At 41.4% G+C, this 27,181-nt stretch overlaps 1 protein-coding gene across 1 annotated transcript in view; it reads right to left on the minus strand.

Annotated features, from left to right (window-relative positions):
* LOC123378729 (calcium/calmodulin-dependent 3',5'-cyclic nucleotide phosphodiesterase 1A-like) overlaps positions 1-27,181 on the minus strand; it is a 359,073-nt gene that overhangs the window by 191,651 nt on the left and 140,241 nt on the right. Inside the window, exon 2 of the mRNA XM_045032841.1 lies at positions 4,009-4,092. Coding sequence (XP_044888776.1) covers positions 4,009-4,055 — 47 coding nt within the window. The 5' untranslated portion in view covers positions 4,056-4,092. The remainder of the gene's footprint in view (positions 1-4,008; positions 4,093-27,181) is intronic.

The raw sequence follows: 27,181 nt of genomic DNA on the forward strand, positions 1-27,181 counted from the left end.
AGGTACAGCCTGGCCCAACCACTCTCCTCTTTGCCTGAACTCTAGAGCCCTGAATAGGTGCAGGTGTAGCCCAGCCCCTTTTAATTGGCTGGATTCAGCTCACCTGCTGTGATAGAGGGGAGCTGAGCCCAGTCTACTCACGGAGACCAGCTACCCAGTGACAGGTCTGTCTGTGGGCACACACTCTGAGTGTGGACCCAGGGTCTAACACGGCCTTCTGAGAACTGGAACTCGCTGTCCAGATACCTACGCCTTCTAGGCTCAGCACTTTAGATTTCCCCACACTTACACATACCCTTTCCCAGAACTCCCTCCCAAAGGTGTGATGCTTCCGGTTCACTGTTTAACTCTCTCCAGAGGCAAACAGCAGATTGTGAACCATTTAACATACAGAGATACTTTGCACAGAATCAGAAGAATCAGTGCTCTTTTACTTAATCATATAAAGCACAAGAAAGTACAGATCAAATAGAAAACAACATCCATCCTAAAAGCAGTGCCCCTTTCTAGATCACCCTCTTTTGGGGATCCTCCGGGATAAGGAAGGCAAGCAGAGCTTCCTGCCTCACGCAGCCTGGACGTACTGAATTGCTTCTCTCTCCTCGACAGCTGGAGACCAAATGGTCAAAGATCCCAGATAGGTCAATTCCTCCCTATTTATAACTTTAGTTCCCTTTGTCAGGTATTGTCCTTCCAGCCTCCCCACATGATCAGAAACCCCTGCCAGGTAATTTTGTTGTCAAGGTGACCTCTCCTCTGCTCAATCAATTTTGCTAGTTGGGAGCCAGTTTAGAGTGTTACATTTCAGTGGTTAAGCATATGTCAAACAGCCCTCTTTTGTTATTCTTTTGCCACCCGCCTTTGGGATTTCAGGACAACATGGAAGTAAATAGACCACAGAGAAGGCAAAAGGCTGCACATTCAAATGGTGTTTGCATCTTGGTAAAGATACAGAATTCATAATCTCACACAGAATACATAATTTGTACAGAGATTCCCAAACTGTTGTCATTGCCATTCATAATTTACAAAAAGTGTATAGACTATTTTAATCAGCATAGGAACAAAAACAATCAGATCCATGGTGACTACAAAAGACCTAGTTCATGGGAAAATGGTCACAATTACTTTTTCTACATATATTATCCAACATGTTAACTTTTTTCTCACATACAGATTAACATCTATAAACTGCACAGAAAGCAAACAGTTTGTTTAAAAAAAAAAAAAACCAAACACATAACAATTATTCCTGGCCCCAGTGAAGTCACTGGCAAAACTCTTATTGACTTCAGAGTGGTTAGGAGATCACCCCAAGGAAATACGTCTCCTTTACCCTCACTTTTTATAAATATTAACTACAAGATATCAACAAACAGCGACGGGCCCTTTCCAACTGTTGTCAGTCGTTGTGATACATTTATTAACTGGGCTACAAGATTTTCTATGGTTCCCAAGTCATCTATGCTTTCAATGATCATGGTTCCTACTATTTTAGTAAAGACATCTGACAAAGAATTACTACAACTACTAAGATAGTGTAGTTGAGATTCCCTTTTGCTCACTAAATAAAGCCATTTATGGAATAGTCCACCATATGTAAACCATTCTGATGTGTAACATTTTTAATGAGTATGTAAACTTTGTCTATAGTGATAACACTTGCCTATTCATTTTTTAGCTAGGCAAATTGATACCCACTGCTCAACATGTTCTTAGAATTCAGTCTTTCAGGTTTCTATATAATACACCACACATCTTTGCACACAAGTTCACTTTGCATTCCAACAAACCTTTAGGGAAACTAAATTGTATGAGTCAAACTGTATTGTCAAATCCAATTCCCAGTCCTCCAATATTCTTATTTCAAAGGCATATAGAAGGCTATGAAATTAGCAGTACAAAAATCAATTATGATTTCAACTTCATGGTGCAGTATTGTAGCTGAACTTCTACTGGGTCATTATGGAGCATAAAGAATCACATTTTTCTGAATTCCTGACATATGCTGCGGAAAAATTCAGAGAACAATATACTTTTCTAGTTTTATTCAAACAAAACAGGAGTTATCAAAAGAAGTTTTTGCTTAAGGTTTTTCGCCTTCCTCCGAAGCATGGGGCAGGGGTCGCTTGCTAAAGGAGTGGGGGGATCGGCTTATGTGGCCTGCATCTTGCAGGAGGTCAGACTAGATGATCATATTGGTCCCTTCTGATCTTGGATTCTATGATTCTATGATAATAGAGGAAAATGCATTTATTATTTGAAAAATGCTAAACATATTCAAGAAAATATTTAAACAGCACCTAATGAAGATATCAGTGTCTCAGTGAAAGTAATTAAAGAACAGTGTGTGAAACAAAACTGGCGAATTTGGTGATTTTTTTATATTTGAGAAATCTAAAAGGTTGCCATTGGCAACTGCAAACTTCTTCTTTCTCCAGCTATATCATTACTTTACAGTCTCTCCAGCATAAGTGTTAGCACCTTACTGCATCGTCCCTGAAGCAGCACAGGAGAGAGACCGACTCAGAAAGTCACAAGCTGCTTCCCAGTCTCCCAGCTACTCCAGGAAGGAAGTACCTGAGCCAAGTCTATACTTGGTGCTGCATCCTTCCATTAGTGTGGCCATGTGGTTATAATGGCCAGCATATTGAAGGGGGAGGGGGGGAGTTTCATCCTTCCCTCTTCCACCTGCCCGTCCAGTGGAGAAGACAATACCCTGCAGACTCTGCTTCACCTTACTCCGCTGTGCAACCCAGGCCAATATTTGAAGCAAAACTTGGGATGCAGCAGAAAAGAAATAAAAAAGGAGACAATCATCCCTGTGCACGTGGCTAGCAGAAGGCCTTTGCAGCACTTCACTTCTATTTTAAGTAGTTCGGTAGTGCAGAAACCTCATGCAGGCACACTATACAAGATGAGTTTCGCCCAAGGTGTTGATAACTTGTAATAGCATCTTTGTGAATACAGCCTACTTCCCTATCATCTGCAGCTTTTCTTTCATACTGCCATCAGAGTGCTTTAAAGAGGGATGGAGCTTTTAAAGCAAGATGGGATGACTGCAAAAGAAAGTTCTTGAAATTAGCAAAGGTAACGTGTGTTCTCTTTCTCCTGGAGGGATGCTCAAAGAGGAGTAGAGGGGATAGGAATAGGAATAAATGGCTGGTACTGTACTTTAAAACTTCTATTGCATTTTAGGCTTCACTCAATTAGTGTAAAAATGCAGAAAGATGCTTTATGTTGTAGAAAGGATTTAGTGCCTGACTTGCTTTTCTGGGAGTTGGCAAGTGGCTTTTGCCAGAGCCCAGAAAACAGAATCCAAGATTGAAGAAAAACAAAATCAAACAAAACACATGGAGAAAAACAGTTTTTCCCAGTGCAGTGGCTAGTGCTACACAAGGTCACAAGACTGAGAAACAGAAGAACATGTGGAACATGACAGAAAGGACGCATATTATATCTGCTTCAGAAACAAGAGCAACATAACTTTCATTTTTCTAAATAATAAGAAAGCAAAGCAGTCTTTATGAGTCACTTCAGAGATGAGAAAAGATTAATCTCAGCAGGAACCTTTTTCTTAATATCTTTTTTAGCACCAATAAGTAGCACAGATGATCAAGAGACAATGGGTCAGATCATGGGGGTTGAGCACTTGAGAGCAGGGGGAGAAAGATGCACCGGTGAGATAAAAGTGGCCTTTGCAGTTTCTGATTTGAGGCCTTTTACGCCATTGGCCCCTTGTGAGCTAATGTCCGTATGCTGAGAACAAAAGGATAAATACAGTGCAAAAAATCCTGATTCCTCTCCTCTGTCCACACCCTCTGCACCAGCAGGGAGGGGTGTGGCAGCCTGTATGCCTCTAACACTGCTGCAAAGCTGCTGCACCACACTAAAGGATCTGGCCCATTATTATTTCCTTCATGCTCTCTAAAGCAAGCAAAAAAATCCATGATGTGTTGGAACTTCATATTTACAAATGTCACCTACTTACGGTTCTTAAAAAATTACCTGGTCCTTGAAATCAATGAAGCTTCATGTAATCTCCAGTTCAGCATCAGGGTTTATATAACTCATTAACTGAGGAACACATTGCTGCAATATAGAAGTGAGATAATTAGCTTAGTAAGAGCTTTAAAATATATTATAAATAATAATGGCATCTGCTATTACATTAGATAGGGCAAAAGTAAAAAGAACTAGTAAGTCTCATGCTTTAGAGCTTAAATCCCTTGTTATAGCAAAACAGAACCGGCCAGGTATATCTGATACAGGCAACTACAGGAGACTGAACTAGATGAACTTTTGTCTATTTTGCAATGGGGAACAATATCTTCATGCTTCCGTATTTAGAGAATCTTGTGCTGTCTTTGGCTTTTTGAAGAATCACAGTATTTATTGAAGTGCAATAGCAACTATGCTCCCTGCCCTGCCCTTTACCCATAGGTGCTGGAACTAAGGGTGCTGGGTATACTGTCGCACCCCAGGGCTTGAAGTGCTTTCTATCATATACAGGGTTTAAAGTTTGGCTCAATGGCTCTCAACACTCCCCCACCATAAAAATTGTTCCAGAACCCCTGCCTTTACCATCACCCCTCCAAAATGTTATATATAAGACAGCTATGATAGTAACAAAGCACATAGATAAAGATCTACAAATTATATCCAGATTATGCATCATATTCATGTGTAATCATATGACAGACACAACAGGGTAGTTTTAATGTACAATAATCCAAAGTATAACAGTTAATCAGCCTAAGCAAAGCATTAGAAAATCTGAAGGCTTGGAAGAATTATCTTCTTTGTTTTTAAAAACACATTTAAAGTGAAGAGACTAACAAATTGAATCTGTTATATCTGACGACGTTCCTGGGCATTGATTCAAACTCTAAATTTAATTTCAATAAAGCCCTAGTCAAAGTAATGCCTTCCCTGGATTCAAAGCCATTTGACTCACACATTATCTACTGAAGACAATAAAAAGTAACTTAACTAAACAAGGTTTCTGTGAACATGTCTTCATGTTTAAGGTATATGAATATGCATGTTAAAGAGGTTTGCTATAAGATTCCAGGACACTTCATGTAATTTAATATTAAGTTACTCTATGTCCTTAAAAAGAATAGACTTGAGATTCCTTTGTAACACAGTTTATTCTATTCGATATATGAATGCCATATGCACCATTGGCAATTTCTGACATAAAAATTATGAAGAAACATTTTTCTTTTAATTTAAGGGGTATGTATGATCTAGTGCAGTGATAGACACCTGCACTAGACCCCTTCCCACAGCTCCCGCGAACCATGGTCACTGGGAGCTGCCAGCGGCCATGTCTGTGGAAGGTCGATGTAAACAAACTGTCTCGCAGCCCACCAGCGGATTGCCCATGGCCTGCAGGTTGCCCACCACTGATCTAGTGGTTAAAGCGCAGACCTGGGAAACTGGAGATCTGAGTTATATTTTGGCCTCTGCCACAGATGCTGTGACCTTAGGCAAGTTTTTTTAATTTGTGACAAAGATATCAGGAGTATTAGATAGAAGTTGGTTATATATCAATAGAAACTGGAAGAGATAAACAGTATACAGGTTATCCAAAGCTCCTGAATTTGTGAAATTTGGCTGGAAGCGTCATGAGTGCAGGCTTTCTTGTAAGACTTCTGGCACTTCCAGTTCTATACAGAAAGATGAAATGAAAGTACACTTAGCTGAGCATTTTATGATTTCAAAAGAGATTTGATTTGAGTTTAGTGAAGATTTTGAAAGGTGCCTCCAAAATTACAAGCACACCCATTTGCAAAATCCACTATTTGCAAGGCCAAACTTGTATTTGCTTAGGCACTCAGACACTTTTACATTGGTGCCTGCATGCAAAGGGCCCATTTATCCTGATTAACAGAATTTTTTAATATTTACTTTTATCTCCATCTATTTAAAAAAAAAAAAAAGCACCCGAGACTGTAGGTGCCTTTGAATCAATCATTATGTAGCTAAATATAAAAAATAACTCCAATAAAAGAAAAATGAAGTAATTCCCCAAAGCATGCGAAAATAAAATTCTTCCCTGCATCCCAGCGCATATCTCAGTTTGCCCAAACTTTCCTTTGGCCCTCCCATCAGAACAGAGCTCCATATCAGAATATCCCATAGCTCAGTGGCTACAACGCTCTTCTGAGAGATGGGACAGCCCCTGCTCACAGCCCCCACCCCCACACTAGGCAAAGGGAAGAACTGAGTTCAGGTCATCCCCATCCCAGGTGAGTTCTTTAATCATTGGGCTACAAGTTATAAGGTGGGCACCATCGCTTCCTCCTTTGTCCAGATTTTCAATGGGACACAAGCCAGTAGGCAGCCTTTTTGCATACCGACTGGATGAGGCCCTGCAGGCAAGATAGGCAGGGGAAGGTGCATCTCTCCTATTTGTGGATTGTACAAGGGCATATGCGAGAGATAGATGGCCAGGCTCCTAGAAGGCACATGTCCACTGTGCATGCCTAGAGGCAGAAATTTAGACACCTAGGAACTTTTAGAATGTAAATGTAGGTGCTCAGTGAGTTTAGGGACCCACAGGATTAGACAGAAGCCAAGTGGTGTACTTAGATGCCTAAGTACATTTGTGGATCTGGGCCCGAGAACCTAAGCTGATTTCAACTGGAGCAATATCACTCAGGGCAAGCAGTTGAGATAAGAAGAGAACAATGCCATTACATCCTTGATTAACTGAATATCTCAAATGTATTATTTATATTGCTCCTTGCAAACTGATCTGAGTAGTTAAAATATGTTTACAATCACAAATGGATATTATAGAAAATCTAAAGGATATAAAATAGAAACAGTAGCATTCCCCACCTGCCTCCCACCCACCATAGGACATGAATAAACCTGAAAACTATTTTACTCTCAAAGCTTCTAGGCTTTTGTTTTGAAAAAATATAACTCTGAGAAAGCAAACAAGAACAGTTACTTGTTGCAGCAAAATAAATGCACTATCATGAGTGCTGCCTCAGAAACTTATCAGATGAAAACATCGTCAGCAATTCAGCCATCCATACTGCAGCTGTTTCTCAGGGAGACTCCAGAGTCTATCTTTATGCTCCAGTAAATTTCTCCATAGCCTCCCCCTGCCACTTCTTCATAAACCAAGTGGGGCGGGGGGAGAAAGAGAGAGAGAGAGGAGGGGGAGCACTTCTCTTCAGTCATGCTCTCTGCCAGCAGCAGCACTAATGAGCTTTTATTAAATTTATGTTTTATATTTCCTCATAAAGAGATTGGGAAAGTTAACATCAATAACTTTCTAACTCAGATTGAACTTCAAAAGCAATCCTGATCTGCCTGTTCAGAATTGTTTTAACTGGGTTATAAGTCTTTGCTGAAGGCAAAAAACACAAGAAAGCCTTCTTCTAAACTATTTTTCAGATAGCAGACCCCAGCCATGTCAGATGTGAAACAACTGATTTATTTGTTTTTAAAAGTTATTCTTTCATGGATTTTAAAATGACAAAATACCCATCTTTTTAAAGAGTTTGCCAAACATTGTTTTTCTGTCAGATCCAAGATTTTTAAGTGTGTCTTGTTACATAATGAAAGCCAGGGGAAGAGCGAAAGGGAAAGAATAGTAGGCCATAAATGGACAAGTTAAACGAGGCAGTTAGGTTAACTTCACTTCCATCCGTAGATCATGCTGGTACATCTGTTAGCCCTACTTCCGGGCATGAGTTAGGAAATGGTCTTATTTAACCCTTTCCACAATGTGGCCATTTTTATTATCATTCTGTCTCTCTGGAGGAGAAATTCTTTTTCCTAACTTCACTCTTTATAAATGTGGTGTATTTAGGATCAGACAGTCTATACCAAGAATAATCAATTATTTTTTGTCAAGGTCCAAATTTCTTGGTCAAGGTCCAGACTCCAAATAAGAAATCTGGCAACAATAACAATAGATATAATAAATAATAATACTACTTAATTAATAAAAAGATGGGGTCCATTCAAAAGCATCTGGTGGTCCAGATTTGGCCCATGGTCTGCCTATTGACTACCCTCGATATACAAATATAAGCCAATATGGTTGGTTATAGTATACTGTATAACAGATGTAGATATGGTATGGGAACTGTGAAAGACAGAACTAATGACTGACCACCTTCTTTGTCCCTTTGGTATGTTGCCATGGGTGAAACAAGGCCCTATGCACCACTTACAGTCCACTTCAATCCTAAACTGAAAGCTGCACAAGGGTGAGTTTCACCTAGAAATGGTGGAAAGCATTTTTGTTTGTTTGTTTGTTTTTTTAAATAAAAGTCCTGTCAACCAAAAATGATGGCTCTTTCATGAAAACTTTTAAATTTAGTCAGAATTTTCTGTTTTTTCATTGAAGTCCGAACATATTTTTAATTTTCAGGATTTTTTAAACCAAAATATTTATGTCATTTAAACAGAGATTTCTCTCAGGAAAAAACAAACAATATTTTTTCAAGATTTCCTACACAAAAAAGCAATTGGCAGTTTTCAAACAGCTCTAGTTTCACCTTGTGATCAATAAAATGTCTGATAACATGATGAAAAGAGCGGTTCTTGTAATGTTCGTGCAACAAGAATATGTTAAATAAATAAAGTACAAACAAAAAAGGCCTAATCAAAACAAAATATCCAACCAGGTCAACCCAAACTATGAAACAGAGTCTTTCTAGACATGCTGAAGAGCTCATATGAAAACAGGAAATAGATCAATAAAACAGAAAAACAAAACACTTTTTCTGAGAGCAATAACGCTTAGGTAATTCTTCATAATATTATTCTTACTATCAGTCAATCCCCAATATCCACGATTCAAAATAGAAGAACTACCACAGAGTCTAATATTTCAGTCTGAAGAGAAAGAGCCAGACAAGGCAATCTTTGCTCTTGAAATGAGCAGAGTTCCTTATCAAGCTGTGCATTTCAGTCAACAACTGCCCCAGACAGATGTCAGGTATGAATAGTAATGACAGATCTACATGACCGCTGGTTACATAAGAGAAATTAAATCTATTCAACTCTCTCCTTATTACCCTTTAATTTTTGGTGCATTGCATAAGACTACATATAGTGTTTGATCCTGCAGGAAGATGATCTCTCTGGCCCCAATCCAGCAAAGCACTTAAGCACATGAATTTGTTTGTGAGCAGTTAAATGCTCAGTCCAGAGAAAGACTAGTGCAGTTTTGTTGCTTATAGTTTTACTGTTATCCGGGGAGAGTGTGCAGTGGTTTTAGAATTCCTGGTGCTCCAGACTTAACAGAGAAATCCAGGCAATGATGCAGCAGGAAGCTTGATAAACATCAGAACTTCCTCAAGGGTTCTCGAGTTGCTGCTTACAGTCTGGCTGTTTGTGTTCATGTCCTCACACTGCAAAGAGTGTCCTCTCCAAATCAAAAAAAAAAGAGAATAATATGGCCAAAGATATTTTGGAAATATTTTTTCTTAACTGCTAAACCAAACATCCTGAAAATTTGCATATGTTAAACATTGAATTTCAGAAATAAGTGCTGAAAACTACAGCTAAGGCCCCCGTTCTTCAAGGTACTTAAGCATGTGCATAACCCTTTGAAGCACATAAACAGCCTATTGAAGTCAATGAGCATGCTTAAGGTTAGACCCACGTTTAAATATCTTGCTGAACTGGGGTATACATAACTATGGATACTTTTATATAGTCTGATTTTCAGAAGTACCAAGACACTTTCTTTGTTGGAAGTTGTGAGTGCTGGGTACAGGAGCGGCTCTAGGAATTGCGCCACCCGAAGCAGGGCGGCACGCCGCGGGGGGCGCTCTGGCGGTTGCCGGTCCCGCGGCTCCAATGGACCTCCTGCAGATGTGCCTGCGAAGGGTCCGCTGGTCCCGCGGCTCCGGTGGACCTCCCGCAGGCACGCCTGCGGATGAACCACCGAAGCCGCGGGACCAGCGGACCGTCCGCAGGCATGTCTGCGGGAGATCCACCGGAGCCGCCTGCCGCCCTCCCGCCGCACGCCGCCCCAAGCGCGTGCTTGGTGCGCTGGGGTCTGGAGCCGGCCCTGGCTGGGTACCTCTGAAAATCAGACCATTGGTATTTCAGTAATTAGGATTGAATATAATAATAATAGTACTAATTTGCCAGAGAACCACAAAAACTACAAGACAAAAAAGTATAGGAATTATTTGGGTTGGTTTGTTTGTGCATTTGCCATGTCAGTTTGAAAAAATTATAAATTCAATAAAGCTGAAGTCAGCCTCATAACCTTCATTGTAGATAGGCAGCTTGTTCTCCTTTGATCATTAAACATTCATTCCAAAAGGCACTTGTGTATGGGTTTAGAAACACTCCAAGTAGGCAAATAATTTGGCATAAATACACATCAGGTGGGATTTCTGCAACACTGTTCAGAGGGGGTTACCTTGAAGATCACGGAAGTTCCTTCAGCTAGCATAGAAGGTAGCAGACTTTTTCTCACTGATACGGGTCCTGCGCATGTTACACCCACATTCTACCTGCTTTGCTGAATTCCTGTTTGCTCTCAGAGCAATTTAGGATGCTGTTTTTAAGATAAAGTCTGTATGCTGGCTAAGGACTTAATGATACAAGGTGTTAAACTCCCTCAACTCCACTGATTTCAGTGATCAGCACCCCACAAGAAGTATTCAGCACCTTGCAGGACTGGGCCTTGTGCAACTGCCTTTCTTTCTATTGGCTGTCCCGAACAATTGAGATCAGCTGCAGTCCTCCTGTTGAGGAGTCATAGATTTAAAACACAGCAGACTGCAGATGTCATGAAACAAGGTGTGAGTGGTCAAGCTGAAGGGTTAGAGCAGTGGTGGTCAGAGAGCAGAAACAACACCATTGGTCAAAGCTCGAGTCGGAGCCAAAGTTAGGAACCGAACAGCATAGGAAGGCTAGCTCAGGAACAAACACTGCTGCAGGCATAAGCATTGAGTAACTATTAGGGCAGGTCTATACTTACCTGCCGGGTCAACACGTAGCGTTCGACTTCTCGGAGTTCGAACTATCGCGTCTAATCTAGACACGATAGTTCGAACTCCGAACACGCTCCCGTCGACTCCGGAACTCCACCACCGCGAACGGCGGTGGCGGAGTCGACGGGGAAGCCGCGGACTTCGATCCCGCGGCATCTGGATGGGTGAGTACTTCGAACTAAGGTAGTTCGACTTCAGCTACGCTATTCGCGTAGCTGAACTTGCGTACCTTAGTTCGACCCCCCACCCTAGTGTCGACCAGGCCTTAGTCTAGTGCTGCTGCTGGGCTTCAGAACAGATCTGGTGGTTCCTCTCAGCCAATCGGGTGGTGGTCAATCAGAGTGCTCAGCTGCAGGGCAGTTAGCTGGTCCCAAGGTCAGCTGTGAGTCCTGACTCCTGACAGCGTGTTCCCGCTGAAAAGTCCTCATCTCTAAAAGGTCTGAATCACACAAGTAAAGAATTTTTATATGATTTTTATCTTGACAGAGGCCCTTTAGAATTCCATAGTATTGAATTTTAATGCACTATTGCATAAGGATAAGGCATTGATGTTAGTATTTCTTTGAAATGCAAATTTGTTAGTCTCCCTTCCTTGCTTGCTTCCTTAGCTGCAAGCTCATCTACAGAAATGAACTTAGTCTTTATGTTTTCCAAAGAGAAACAGTGGAGTACAAATGTTCTATGAACTTAAACTTTGTAGTAGCAAATACATCATATCCAAAATGTTCTTACATGAAATTTTCCTTTTATTTAGCCTTCCATGAATACCATACATGGAGATAACATGTGCTCCTACTTTATTACAGAGAAGAGTACTTAATTGATGAACTGGAGCACTGATTTAAAAAAGGAATAAGACCCAGTGGTTAAAGCAGAAATGTCTTGGTTCTATACCTTAATCAATAGCAGAACTAAATTTAAATGTATGCACAAATCAGAACATGAGAAGATTTTTCCAGATGTTACAATTCAATTTACTACCACAATAATCTATGCTATCACTCTCAAGCATTATTAGCTGGTTACAACACAGTGTTAACTGTGTTAAACACTCTCACTAAAAGTTTTCTTACAGGAAAACAGTCTCCTAAATACTGGAAGTTTAATATTGATTTGACAACTGAAAACTCCAAATTTCCCATCAACAGAGACTCCTTTGCAATTGGTATATCTGCCAGTTGACAGTGTAATTCTCAAAAACATATATAGAAAGTGGAGGATCATCACCTTCAATCCATCCCGTGCCATGCCATGCCATGCCATCCCATATCATGACACTTGTTTCTCCATGAACATAATACCACATATGAAACTTGAACCAACACCACCACTGTCCACATGCAACAATATTTTGTCCAAGTTAACTAAAATGAAGCCTCCTTTCCAACCAAGCTATTAGAATTTATTCTACACTTAGGAGACATGGGCAGCAGTTAAACATACACAAGAGGGGACATTTTCTTTAAAAAATAAGTATGTTAACAAAAAGAAAAATGGGCTCCAAACCTGCAAACATTTACACACCAGCATAAGTTTAATCACGAGTAAAAAGTTCTGCAGGTGTGGTTTGCAGAAATGGGATCTCTGAGACAGGGACTGCATCTTCCTCTGCGTTTGTCCAGTGTCAGGACAATGAGTCTGATTGGGAGCTTTGGGTATAATACAATAATAAAAATAATATCCCAGGCAAAAGTCGCATGACAATTCTCACTATAGGCTGCTGACGTGAAGGATCCACACAGCATATATACAATAAAGATGATAAATGGACAATCTTGTACAGAAGGCGGTCATTTAAGACGAGTCTGCTCTTTTAGGGCTTGATTTGGCACCATTAAAGTTAACGGGTGTTTTTTCCACTGATTTGAACAGAAGCAGGATCAAACCCCTTGAAAGTATGGGCCAAATTAGATGCTGGTATGAATTGGTACCATGCAACTAAGTCGATGGAGCAGCAGCAGTTTACACCAGCAGAGAATTTACCTCTGTATTTTGGGTTTAATGCACACAAAAATGTACTCGTATACATTTTTATTAGGTCCATTTTCTATTATGGTATGTATTTTGGCATGTTAAAGTGTCTATTCTTTTCTATGTTTATTCCTCTATGAGGTATTCATTTGAGGGTATGTCTTCAGAGTGAAGAAAAACCTGTGGCTGGCCCAGGCCAGCCGACTCCAGCTCGCACTCTGCGGGATGAGAGGGTCCCAGAGCTCGGGCTCCAGCCTGAGCCGAGAAGTCTACACAGCAATGAAACAACTTCAGAGCCAGAACCCCACGAGCTTAAGTTCACAGGTTTTTCTCTGTTGTGTAAACACATACCTTAAGACACCATTGTACTTCCAGATGGGGCTTATTTTGGTGCCTAGAAAATATATTGTCTTAACAAGTAAGAAGTAATTGTAAAAGAAATAACTGGGTTACTTTATACAAGCTACTTACATTTAAGTGGCTATAGAGGAGGATACAACAGCATTTCCTTTTTTAAATATTCATTAGAGTAAAATGATTTTGGCAGGTGGATTGCACTTTTGATTCAACAGTTATTGAACCATAGGAATGAACTTCAGCCTTTACTTTTAAGGTCCTATAGCTTATATCTTTTTCTATTATTAAAGAAAGAGTATTTAAAGGAAGAGTACAGTTTTCCTTTGCACATCACTTCTCACCAATTCATGCAGTCATCTCAGATTTATTTTCCTATGAGTGACATCTGATGTATTACATAAGAATGGCCTTACTGGGTCAGAGCAATGGTCCAGTATCCTGTCTTCCGACAGTGGCCACTGTGAGATGCCTCAAAGGGAATGAATGGAACAGGGCAATTTGTCAAGCGATCCATCCCCTGTCATCCACTCCCAGCCTCTAGCAGTCAGATGTTTAGGGATACCCAGAGCATGGAGTGGCATCCCTGACCATCTTGGCTAATAACTTCATAGAGGATAGATCCAGCAATGGCTATCTGATTCTTTTTTTAACCCAATTATACTTTTGGCCTTCATAACATCCCCTGGCAATAAGTTCCACAGGTTGACTGGGTGTTGTGTGAAGAAATACTTCCTTATGTTTGTTTTAAACCTGCTGCCTATTACTTTCCATGGGTGACCTCTGGTTCTTATGTAATGTGAAGGGATAAATAAGGAATTCTTATTCACTTTCTCCACATCAGTCATGATTTTATAGACCTCTACAATATCCTCCCCCCGGTCATTTCTTTGTTAAGCTGAACAGTCCCAGTCTTTTCAATCTCTCCTCTCATGGAAGCTGTTCCATACCCCTAATCATTTGTAATACCCTTCTCGGTACTTGTTCTAATTCTAATATATCTTTTTTGAGATGGTCAATCAGAATTGCACGCAGTATTCAATGTATGGGTGTACCATGGATTTACATAGTGGCATTATGGTATTTACTGTCCTATTATCAATCCTTTTCTTAATGGTTCCTAACATTCTGCTAGCTTTTTTTTTTGACTGCTGCAGCACACTGAGCAGATGTTTTCAGAGAACTATGTACAATAACTCCAAGATCTCTTTCTTGAGTGGTAACAGCTAATTTAGACTCCATCATTTTGTATGCAGCCTTGGGATTATGTTTTCCAATGTGCATTACTTTGCATTTATAAACAATGAATTTCATCTGCCATTTTGTTACCTTGTCACTGGGTTTTGTGAGGTCCCTTTGTAACTCTTCACAGTCAGTTTTGGACTTAACGATCTTGAGGAACTTTTTATCGTCTGCAAACTTTGTCACCTCGCTGTTCACCCCTTTTTACAGATCATTTATGAATACAGTACAGCATTGCTATAACAAACTCCTGGGGGTCTAAGCCATTTGTTCAGTATACCCAGCGGTTTGTTGTAGTGAGAGGGAATGGGGGGAACAAAGCTCCTCTGGCTCTGGGCCCCAGTGGAGCTCTGTCTCCCAGCAGTGGCCCTGGGGCCAGAGAAGCTGTCAGACCCCTGCCGCAGCCCCAGGCCTGGAGGAGCTCTCAGCCCCCCACCACAATGGATGGGGGATCCAGGGACCACATTCACTATAGCCAAGGTTCGCTATTGCGAAAGGTATTATAACGAGGGTTTACTGTATGTTGAATGGCACTAGACCCAGGAGAACCCTATTTACATCTCTCCACTGTGAAAACTGACCATTTATTCCTAACCTTTTCATAGAATATCAGGATTGGAAGGGAGCTCAGGAGGTCATCTAGTCCAACCCCCTGCTCAAAGCAGGACCAATCCCCAGACAGATTTTTTCCCCAGATCCTTAAATGGCCCCCTCAACGATTGAACTCACAACCCTGGGTTTAGCAGGCCAATGCTCAAACCACTGAGCTATCCTTCCCCATTTTGTTTCCTATCTTTTAACCAGTTACTAATCCATGAGAGCAACTTCCTTTTATACTATGACTAACTACTATGCTTTAGAGCCTTTGGTGAGGCATCTTGTCAAAGGCTTCCTGAAAGTCCAAATACACTATATCCACTGAATCACCCTTGCCCACATGTTTGTTGACCCCCTGAAAGAATTCTAGTAGACTGGTGAGGCATGATTTCCCTTTACAAAAGGTGTGCTGATTCTTGCATTACATCATGTTCATCTACCTGTCTGATAATTCTGTTTTCCTATCGTTTCAACCAAATTTTTTTGGTACTGAATTTAGGGTTATTGTGCTGTAATTGCCAGGATTGCCTCTGGAGCCTGTTTTAAAATGTGTTAAATTAGCTATTCACCCATCATCAGTACAAAGGCTGATTTATGCAGTAGTTACATACAGTCTCTATGCAAAAGAATAAACGGACACAAATCTGACATCAGGAATCATAACATTCAAAAACCAGTGGGAGAACACTTCAACCTCTCCAACCACTCAGTGACAGACTTGAAGGTGACAATTTTGCAACAAAAAAACTTCAAAAACAGACTCCAAAGAGAGACTGCTGAACTTGAATTAATATGCAAATTAGACACAATTAACTCAGACCTAAACAGAGACTGGGAATGGTTGGGTTACTACACTAATTGAATCTATTTCCCTATGTTAAGTTCTCCTCACACCTTCTATGGGTCATCTTAATTATCACTTCAAAAGTTTTTTTTCTCCTGCTGATGATAGCTCATCTCAATTGATTAGACTCTTCCTGTTGGTATGCATACTTCCACCTTTTCATGTTCTCTGTATGTATAAATATCTCCTGTCTGTGTGTTCCATTCTATGCATCCGAAGAAGTGAGCTGTAGCTCACGAAAGCTCATGCTGAAATAAATTTGTAAGTCTCTAAAGTGCCACAAGTACTCCTGTTCTTTTTGCGGATACAGACTAACACAGCTGCTACTCTGAAACCTTATGTACCACAGTTAGTCATTCTGCAATTTCGTATTTGAGTTCCTTCAGAACTCTTGGCTCAATACCATCTAGTCCTAGTGGCTTAGTATTGTTTAATTTATCAGATTGAGGTCTCTAGAGGTGGTTTTGGGACAATCTGCAACAGTTCCTCAGATTTGCCACCTAAAAAGTATGACTCGGGTGTGGGAATCTCCTTCACATCCCCTGCAGTGAAGACCAATGCAAATAATTAATTTAGCTTCTCTGCAATGGTCTGGTATTTCTTGAGTATTCCTTTAGCATCTCAATCATCCAGTGGCCCTCCTGATGGTTTGATAGACTTCCTGCTTTGCTGTTAATTATTGTGTCTTTGGCTAGTTGTTCTTCAAAGTCTTTTTTGACCTGCCTAATTATATTTTTACACTTGAGTTACCCGATTTTATGTTTCTTTTTGTTATCCTCATTAGGATTTGACTTCTAACTGGTAAAAGATGTCTTTTTGTCTCTAACTGCCTCTTTTACTCTGTTGTTTAGCCATGGTGGCATTTTTGTTGGTCCTCTTACTTTATTTTAATTTTTCTGGTGTCTAGAAATTTTCTCTGCATTCCGTTCTGAGGTTACATGTGCCCAGTCAATATGGGGATAGCTGAAATGCTCCATTATTGGGGTATATGTTGTTGTAGCATCTCTTAGCTCCCCGAGCATTTCACAATCACCATCCTGATTAGGGGGTCAGTAGTATATTGCTGCTGCTATATTCTTATTATTCAAGCATGGAATTTCCATCCATAGAGATTCTATGGTGCAGTTTGAGTCTTACGGTTTTTGCTTTTTTTGACTCTGCTTTCTTTCATACATAGTGCCACTCACACACCAGCATGACCTACTCTGTCATTCCTAGATATTTTGGACCCTGCTATTACTGTGTCCCAGTGATTATCAGCATTCCACAACTTTCCATAATGCCTATTATATCAATATCCTCATTTAATACCAGGCTTTCGAGTTCCCTCATCTTAGTATTTAGGCTTCTTGCATTTGTATACAAGCATTTATAAATCGTCAATATTTAGTTGTCTGCCTTCATGTGATGTAACTGAATGGGACTCTTCTTCATTTGACTCTCTTCAGCTCCTGCGTGTACTTTTTCCAACTTCTGTCCTCTCCTCACCTTGTTATTAAGATACAGATTATACACTTTAATAAATCTTCCCTAAGGGATGTGTCTGTCTGAAGCGTGTGCTGCTCTGCACCTGTTGGCTTTCCAACAGCCCTTAGTTTAAAAACCTCCTCAATGACCTTTTTCATTTTACATTCCAGCAGCATGGTTCCATTTTGGTTTAGGTAGAGCCCATCCTCCCTATATAGGCTTCCCAAAAGGTTCCCTAGTTCTTATTAAATCTAAATCCCTCCTCCAAATGCTATAGTTTCATGCACACATTGAGACCTTCAGTTCTGATGGTCTTTGTGGCCCCATGCATGGAACTAGAAGCATTTCAGCAAGTGCTACGATGGAGGTCCTGGTAAATCTCTTACCTACCAGCCTAAATTTAGCCTCCAGGACCTCTCCCCTACGTCATTGGTACCTACACATAGCATGGCTACCTGTTCCTCCCCAGCACTGCACATAAGTCTGTCTAGATGTCTCAAGAGGTTCTCAGCCTTTGCACCCGGCCAACAATTCACCATGCATTTCTCCTGTTCATCACAAACCCAATCATCTATATTTTTAATAATCAAATTCCCCATTACTATCATCTGTCTCTTCCTAATAACGAGGGTCCCTCCATAGGTGCTGGAACTAGGGATGCACTTCCACCCTCTGGCTTGAAGTGGTTTCCATTATATACAGGGTTTACAGTTTGGTTCAATGGCTCTCTGCATCCTCACTATAAAAATTGTTCCAGCACCTGGGGTTCCTCCCTTTGTGGGGGGAACCTCCATGCAAGAAGATACCACGACATCAGCTGGAAGGAGGGTCCCAACTATGGGATAATTTCCTTCTGGTCCAGCTTGATGTTTGCCTTCCCCAAGATTTTCATTCTCAACAACATAGAGTCTGTCCAACTGGGGATGGGACCACTCTACTGTGTCCCAGAAAAATCACATCTATGTACCTCTCTGCCCCCCTTAGTTCCTCCAGTTCAGCCACTCTGGTCTGAAGAGCCCATACTATTGGCTTGTCTACACTGGCAAGCTGTGTTGCCAAAAACTGCCTTTTGGAGACAAAACAGCAAGAGCATACAATGGGATCTGTCAACAAAAGGAGCAAGTATGATCACCCTTTGGAGATTTTTGTTTTGTCAACAAAACTTGGTAGTGTAGACAAGCCCCTAGTGTCTGAGGGACATAAGTTGCTTGCACACACACGCTGCATTCAATGCAATATACTGGTTACTGCCCACACTGCTGTGGGACTTCTGCCTGCATTATTTCTGACAAATGTTGCTAAGTTAATTTTTTTGTTTGTTCTTTGTGTGTATGGGGGACGGGCTGGGTTATTGGCCTAAATTTAAAGAATGTTTATTAGGTATATCTGGCTCCCATACTCCCTCACAAAACTCCCATTTGCAGCTCCTGTTCACTAAAATAACTTGCTTTGCATTATGTGACTGGATATAAAAGGGAAGAGAGTGCCGATTTCAAAGAAGGGCAGCCATTACAGTGAAGATTCCTTCCAAATAAAAATAGAGTCATAGGCAACAGAAGGAAACTGAATTTTTGAAAATTGTGTGTATTTCTTGAAATATGGGCATTGCAAATGCAGACTTTCAGAACTTTTTCATGACAGTTACTATGTTTCTATAAACATGAAATATTCTAATTCAGATAAGTCTGAATAGGAGCTGGTGGAATAATTTACTGAATAAGTATTGTGATATTTTGAGAATGAATTGTCTGATTTTATTTGCATTCACTCAGCTCTATTAAAGTTCCCAAGGGATTCTATTTGAAAGATCGTATTGGTGAGGCTTACTTGTGAAATGGACAACATCCAAAAATTATGCCTCAGTAAATTGGTCATAGTGGTTGCCAGACATAAACTGACTAATCCTGCTGTCTGATGCACTCTTATTTTTAACTCCATCTTTAAGATGTACATCTTTCAAGGACCTAAGTAAAGTCAATTTGGTATCTATCAAAAATTGTTATTCCAAAAGGCCTGTTATGGCCACAGTAGCTATTTTCTGCTCCTTGACTTTTTCAGTATCATTTGGATCTTTTACTCTGTTAAAAATGACATCTTCTGAAGGGTATTTGAATAATGGACAAAGAGGAAGAGTGGTTCTGAGGTAAAGGAACTGGACTGGGAATCAGGCTATAATGTAGGTTATATTCCTAGTGCTGCCTGTGTGACCTTGAGCAACTCACTTAACTCCTGGGTGCAGCTCAGATTCCCCATCTACATCGAAAAGTGAAACATGCCATGTCAGTTTAAAAAGCCTCCACCGTTTACTATTTTCAATCATCCACTCGTTAATACTTCTCGGAGGAGAAGACGAGAGCGCAGGAGGTTTAAAGTTACAGCCCTTCTAACAGAGAAGCAGTAAGTATCATTTCATAGTGAAATCTTTTGTACACCCTCATTATCAGACTTATGACAATGAAAGCACATCCGATATCAATTAAAGATAATTCACCTTCAGATTGCTCACCAAGCTTTTCCAGGCACCTCTCTAAGTCTTTTGTACACCATCTGCATTTCTCCAAGGGACTTCTTCTGTGACACAAATCCAACATTTTCTGGAACATCCAAATGTTCACATATTTTTGAGGACTCCAAATTGTAAACTATACATTATGCATGGTTTCATATAAAGGTTTACAGAGAGGATCTGGAAATCTTCCATCTGAGACTCATATAAACACTGGCTGTTCCTGGAACTATTTAAAAAGGTTATTTCCCTTCTTCCTCACAGAAAAATAAGGCTGGAGCATTTCACTACTCACACCTGATAAAACATTTGCAGGAGGGGTTTAGTCACTCATGAACAATCCTGTAAGATAACCTTATATCATCCTGTACTATGGACTGCTGCAGAAAAACATTTCTCTAAACCCATCACCTATAAATACCAATGGAAAACTTAAGTGCCAAGTCATCTTCATCTAAACATTGAATGGTTATGTTATCTAGTGAAAGGGGGTAAATTCAGCTGGAGCTATTACAATATGTTTGGACTCCTAGCAATGCTTGGTTTCTTTTTAACCAAATAAAATGCATTATTCATACCCTATCAGTGCAATGATGACAACAGCTTTTGTGGTGTAGTTTTAAAGTATCTTTGTTTTATGCCTTACATGGGCCTTCAAAAAGTGCTATCAAAATCTGAGGCAAATGTTTTGGCAAGTCCAATTTGAATTGTTTTGGATGTGGTATCTTTCTTATTCTTGTTTTCTGCATTAGTCCCAGATGGCTCCTTCCCCTCTATTTCTGTATCACTGCCTCTTCCCCACAGTATAGATTTAGGCCAGGCCAGAATAGACCAAACTTGAGGATTCTGGAATGTTAGATAACCATCCAGACTCTAGGGTGCAAAAGACATCTCAGATTTTCTTTGTTCACCATTGAAATGCAAACCAAAGCTCCCTCAAGTTTAAACTAGGAGATCTCCACCCCATCCTGATAAAACTGAATTGAGGTAAAATATTACATACTAGTTATTGTCATTGGTATTATTGCCCCCTGACACCCTGCATAGTTGAGACTGATCAAGGTACTCAGTCAAGAAGAAACAGTCAGCATCTTTATCTGGTTCCAAAGCCACATAACACTGATGATAATAGTATGCGTTCCAAGGCTGATGTACAAGGGGGGGGTTCCTCAGTTAGGATCCAATGCCATTCCCATGGCCCTCTCCATAAGGTATTTCCTGTGGTGGAGAGTCTGGTTCTCTTGAGTAAGGGCAGGAAAAGAGGCAGATACTGCACCTGGATGCAATGTGGACTTTCCCCAAGCAGTATAAATAGCACTGGTGCTCATCACTGATGGAAAAAGAGCACGGGCAGGAAGCACAGGTTTTGAACCCTGGCATCTTTGGCATAATCCAGAACCCAGGCCTGAGTATTGGGGTGGGAAAAGGGAGTTCAGCAGGAAACACCACCAAAGCTGCGTCCCAAGTCTTGAATCTGCTATGAAGAAGGAAAATCAAACAAACAAAAATAATAAATCTAAGCTACAAATAGTTTAAGGATATTTTTGTAAAGTTTTGGGAAGTGTGTCACAAGGCTGATAGGAGAGTAGAAGCTCCAACTTGGCCCATGAGGAAGCGTAAAGGAACTGGAGATGCTAGTGGCCTGCCATGCCCTTTAGCACCTCAAGCGAAACCATGAGGCAGTATAGGGCACATGCACAGATTGTCAAACAGTACTACTTTCATAAGCTCCAGCTCCAGGCACATGCACGTAACCCTCAGTGGAATACAACAGGGACCACTTGAAAAAGAAATAACCCTTTTAAGCAGTTTTAAACCTATTGAAAAGGAGTCTACACCTTTGGGATTTGATAATCCAGGTAAATCACAAAGACAAAAAAACTCTCCTGAAGATTAGAATTTGAATTGATATGGGTAAGTGGCAAAGTCCATGACATGCCTTCAATCTATCTTCTGTTACATATTTTTCTGGTCAAAGTTGGTTTACACAGAAAATAAAGGCAAGAGAGGGGAAAGGTGAGGATGTGTGTACTGTTCCTTTCAATCTATATCAGAACATACTCAGAAGGAGGTAGGTAAGGTTCTAGACATTGACTTTACAGTGAAGCAGTGAGACGGGTTTTAGGACCAATACAGTTTTCCATAAAGGGTTTTGTTTAGTGTTAGAATAAAGCAACTTTTGCGGGGGAGGGGGTCTTTGCCATTAGTTTATGACCATTTTAGTTACTTATTTAGAATGAATTGACTCCTTTTTGACTCAAGTAACTAATCAAAATTCAGGGCCCTGGGATGTTCCAGTTGGGAGTAGAAATTGACAGTGGAGTCAGGTATTTTCTTTGATGCAATTTTGTTTATTTACAAGGAATGTTCACAATTCTGTTTCTCTGAATGCAGGAGGAACCAAAGGCAAAGGGGTAGTTTCTTAGCTTTCATGCGCAAGCATCTTCTCAGTCAGCACCCCAAACCCAGAACTTCTCTAGGGTGACCTTCCTTACACTACTCAGCAAATACCCCTCCATCCACATAGTCCAAAACTCCTGAGTGGATTCACGTAGCCTTTTGTTTTAGGTGAGGCATTGTGATTAGCATATCCTTACAGTTATGTTAGCTGAGGTATGTGTTCACATCCACCAATCTCAATGGAGGTTTGAGCTCAACCCATAACAAGGTTTCACCCAGCTCACAACAGGATCATTGCATGAAGCTCACTAAAAATAAAGATCAACCCACAGAAAAACCCTTGATCCAAAAATCCCCAAATTCTGGACCAAGATCTAAATGTGGTGGCTTTATAGTTCATCTTTAATTAAGACCTGCTAAAGCACAAAAAAGTAGCAACTCGTGGATGCAAGACACAAGGAAATTGGGTAAACTCAACTTGCCAAACTGGCTCTAGTTGAGTGTCTAGCAAAAATCCTTGTAACTCACTCACTTGTATTTGATTTGTCAATTAAAGTCCACTTTATCATCAGCAGTGCATATGTAAAATACATCAGTGCTGCGGGTCACTTTTTCCCCTTAATTTTTTCAAGTTCTACTTGCATTTCCTTGCTTTCCTCTTTGTAACACCAAGAGCTCCACAAGGTCACCAATCAAGACATCAGCACTGATTTTTAAGACAACCAAAGCATTTTCTTTCCTTGAACATTCCTTAGATGCAGAAGCTCTTTTTCCCCCCCCTACGGTCTCCATAGATACGGTAAGTCTTGTTATTAACCGGAGTGATAGCCTGTAAATTACAAAGAAAATACATCACCAGTACTCAATTAATATTCCATCCTATTCCTGTTTACACAATAGTACCACTTTCATTCTATTTAACAATGGATGGTTGGGGATGGAGCAATTAAGGCCTTGTCAATAAACACTGCTTTCTAAATGGAGATTTTCACACTGTGGTTCAAAGACAAAAGCCTAGAAGGTCAGATATCAAATAATATTACTACTGCTTAATGCGCTGAGCAAAGCAAACAATTACTGCTTAGGGGGGAAAAATGCTTGTATGGAGACTGAATTAAAGCATCATTTTATCTGAGCATTTAACTAAACTGATTTTTAATCCAGAAAACCTAACCAACCAAACAGTCCCCATTTCAGGAAAGAAGAGCCCATTATTCCATCCTCAAATTATATGAACCATCTTTGGAACCATGCATCCAAATTAAAAGACTAAAAAATCCCCATGGCTCTTTTCTTAAGAGCAAAATAGATGAGCTAATAACTGTCGCTGGTTTAAAATTGTAGATGTGCGGACTCACCCCCATGGCGCCTCCTGCTGGTCTGTTCTGGGAATTAGCTCTTCCAGCTCTGGAGCACCCTCTGCAGACCGGTGATCCGCCTGTCCTCTGGCCCCCGTGTCCCTCCCTGGACCCCGGTGCCCTGTTTACCTGAGGTGCTGACCCCTGGCAGTAACCCCTCCAATCTGGGTCTCCCCCATCCCAGAGGAACCCCCAATCGTCTATCCCCACCTCATCTCAGTATATGGCTACTGCCAGTCATCGTCTAGCCCCTGCGCCCTGGGGCAGACTGCAGTATCAGCCTACTCATCACTGGCAAGGTTGGGCTGGGACCTGCTGCCTTTGCCTACCCCTGGGCTGCCTTCTGCAACCCTCAGTACCTGTTGGCCTTCTGCTAGGCTGTGGCCTGGGGCTTTCCAGGCTGGAGCTCCCCAGCTCCTCTGCCTTTCCACAGCCCTGCTCCACTCAGGTATCCTATGTCTAACTCCCTACAGTCAGGCCCATCTCCCTCTACATGCAGAGGGAGACTGACTAGGCTTCTGGCTCCCAGCCTCTTATGGGGGCCAGCTGGGCCTGACTGGGGCATGGCCACAGCTGAGCCTGCTTTCCCCCCCAATCAGCCCAGGCTTCCTGCCCCAGCCACAGCCCTCTCCCAGGGCTGGTTTTAACCTTTCTGGGCCGGAGCGGGTCACCACCCCACTACAAATATGTATGGGCCCAACACCAGCATTCTAGACTATGAGTAACTCAGACCCCGTTTAACTGTTTTCACATACATTAAAGGATTTGAATACTTCTGAACATGTGACAGAGCTTTTTTAGCCTGTAGTCTAAACTACAAAGTTAGTTGACATAAGTCAACTTGTCAAGCTAGCTGTGCATGTGTCAACACCAAAATTTGTCTCACACCGATGTAAGCGCGCAGTTACAGTGGTGCAATAACAACTCCCCAAATGGCACAGAGTTGACCTACTTAGGTTCACACAGACTCACCTACTTAGGTTCACTGAATTACCTATGTGGACTGTAACAGTCTTCAGCAGCTGTCCTGCACGGCCCCTGCCTCTGAGACAATGGCAACTCCATTCACAATTTTGAACTCCACTGCCCAGGGAGAAACAAAGACCTGAGGCACCCTCCCCAGCCCCCCTCCCACCCTCCCACACACACTTAAACCCTCCTGTGTTTTTGAAATGTCTTTTCCTGATTGCCCATCTTAGTGTGCACTCCTAGCAACTCAACTTGATGTGGACACAGCAGCAAAATGAGGACAGACAAACACATGGAATTAAGCAGTAGGGTACAATTTTATTAAGCTTTAACACAGGGGAGAGGTGCTACCTGCCCATCACCCATACTCCCCTCTAGCAGGCGTTTAATTGGTTACAGTGAGGGGGTTAAGGGCTCCTTACCATATAACCAATAACATGGGATAGGCTCAACTCAGCCTACTCCGAGGACTCAGCTTAGTCTGAGTCCTAGCACCCTCCCCACAGGAAGGGGAGAAAGGGTGCAGCAGACTGGGGTCCTCAACCTGCGAGGGCCACAAGGTCTGACCTCAGCCCATGAAGGCCACAAGTGCTCACTGCATCACATGAGCCCAAGGACCACTACCAAAATCCCTCTGGGAACTGTTTATTTTATTCTCTTAACCACACTGGAAACCAGCCACAAGTTGTGATGAACAACCAACAATACCTCCTTTAAGTACTGAGTGCATTCCTACTCAATCCACTGTGGCTTGAAGGTGCTGCAAGGAAGGCACAAAAAACCTCCCTGGTTCTCTGCCATTTGCCCCAGGGGAGAAAAAAATTCTTTCTGACCCTCTAAACAAGTGATCGGCTTGATCTACAGCATACAGGCCTGGGTGGCTTCAGGATGCCAGTAGCAGCTGGGCTCTCTGTGCCTTTGTCACCCTCAGGAGTGAGAGATCACCCAAAATCTCCACCTCTGTCCGAATACTGCCAATATTCATTGCACTTTCCTTATACTCATACCTGGGGAGAGGTGCACAGCATTTACAGGTGCCATGCAACAGAACACCTGCCCTTTCCCTCCAGACTAGCCTGGTTTGGTTTGCGCTGCAGAGCAGTGCAGTACTGAGGTAATAATCCAAAGCTAAAGTCACAATGAGCACGTTTTATTTAAAGTATTTACAAGTATGATGTAAGGGAATTTGGACACATATTTTCCCTTTCCACTGTGACTGTAAATTTAATGCTGTATCTCTGTTTTAATCAGCAGCCTCTGGCATGGGGGCCTTGAGAGGTTCCCCCCCATGCCTGCTGAATGTCTAACCCTGCTCGGGAGGAAAAAGAAGAGGACTAGGGCCTTGGACCATGAACACAGAGAGATAATATGACCATGACCAAGGAGAAGAACCAATAATGGAAACAGCAGTTGCTGCAGGAGAGGGGACAGGACTAAGAGGCACACTAGAAAATGCACCAGGACATTGTAGGTTTGCTCACACAATAAACTCATATGTTGCAGAGCATTATTGACCTACCTGCCCAAAGACCCTGGACTCAGCAGCCTTTCCAGTCCTTGGAGAACACCATGGCTGGTGCTCCCTATGGCCCCAACATACCAGGTGGTGGCATGGTGTACATCCATAACCCTTTCAACCCATGCTGTGAGAGAAAAAGGAGAAAAACAGCTACACATATCCATTGGTATGTGTAGCTACAACCTACTACATTGCAATAGGTTTTAAATACATGACCATAAATGTTCACTTCCATTTTTACTTGTGGTTTTAGAGTATGGTTCACCCTTTTACCATGCTGGTAAAAGATTTTTAACCTGGTGTGTTTCTTTGCACTTACATTTTGTTGCCTGTTTCTTTGCACACAATAAAGTTCTATTTTTGGAAACTCGGTGTCTTTATTAGTTTATACCAAGCAATACACTATTCATAGCAGGAGGCAATTACCCATCCCCATTTAATCTTCATACACGAGAAATGCTATTTTCATAAAAACAGACAACCTTACTGTGCCAGATTGTTAAAATGTTTTTAAGGCATCCCTCAGCTGGATAGCTCAATGGTTGGCTCTTCTAATAGTCCTTGTGTCTGGCTGATCAAATTCCATCGACAGCCAGTCCCTCTGGCCCCTCCACCATGGTGATAGCTCTTCCTCTTTTGCCTCCTAGATATAATGCAATACACAACATGCAGCTATAACCATGATGATGTTTGGATCTTAGCAAGGCAATATAGTGAGTAAATAGCTCCAGAGTCCCTTCAATCTACCAAAAGCATCCAACAGTCATTCTGCACCTGCTGAGCTTGTAGCTGAATACTTCTTTAGTGCTGTTGAGGTTGCTAATGTATGGCTTTACAAGCCAGGGGAACAAATGGTTGGCTGGGTCCCCCAGATTCACTGCAGGCATTTCAGTATCGCCAACAGTAATCTGCTGGTTGGATAGGAATGTCTCTGCTTGCAGCTTTTTGAAAACTACTGTGTTC

Source organism: Mauremys mutica, chromosome 10 (assembly GCF_020497125.1).
Source record: "Mauremys mutica isolate MM-2020 ecotype Southern chromosome 10, ASM2049712v1, whole genome shotgun sequence".
Taxonomy (NCBI): domain Eukaryota; kingdom Metazoa; phylum Chordata; order Testudines; family Geoemydidae; genus Mauremys; species Mauremys mutica.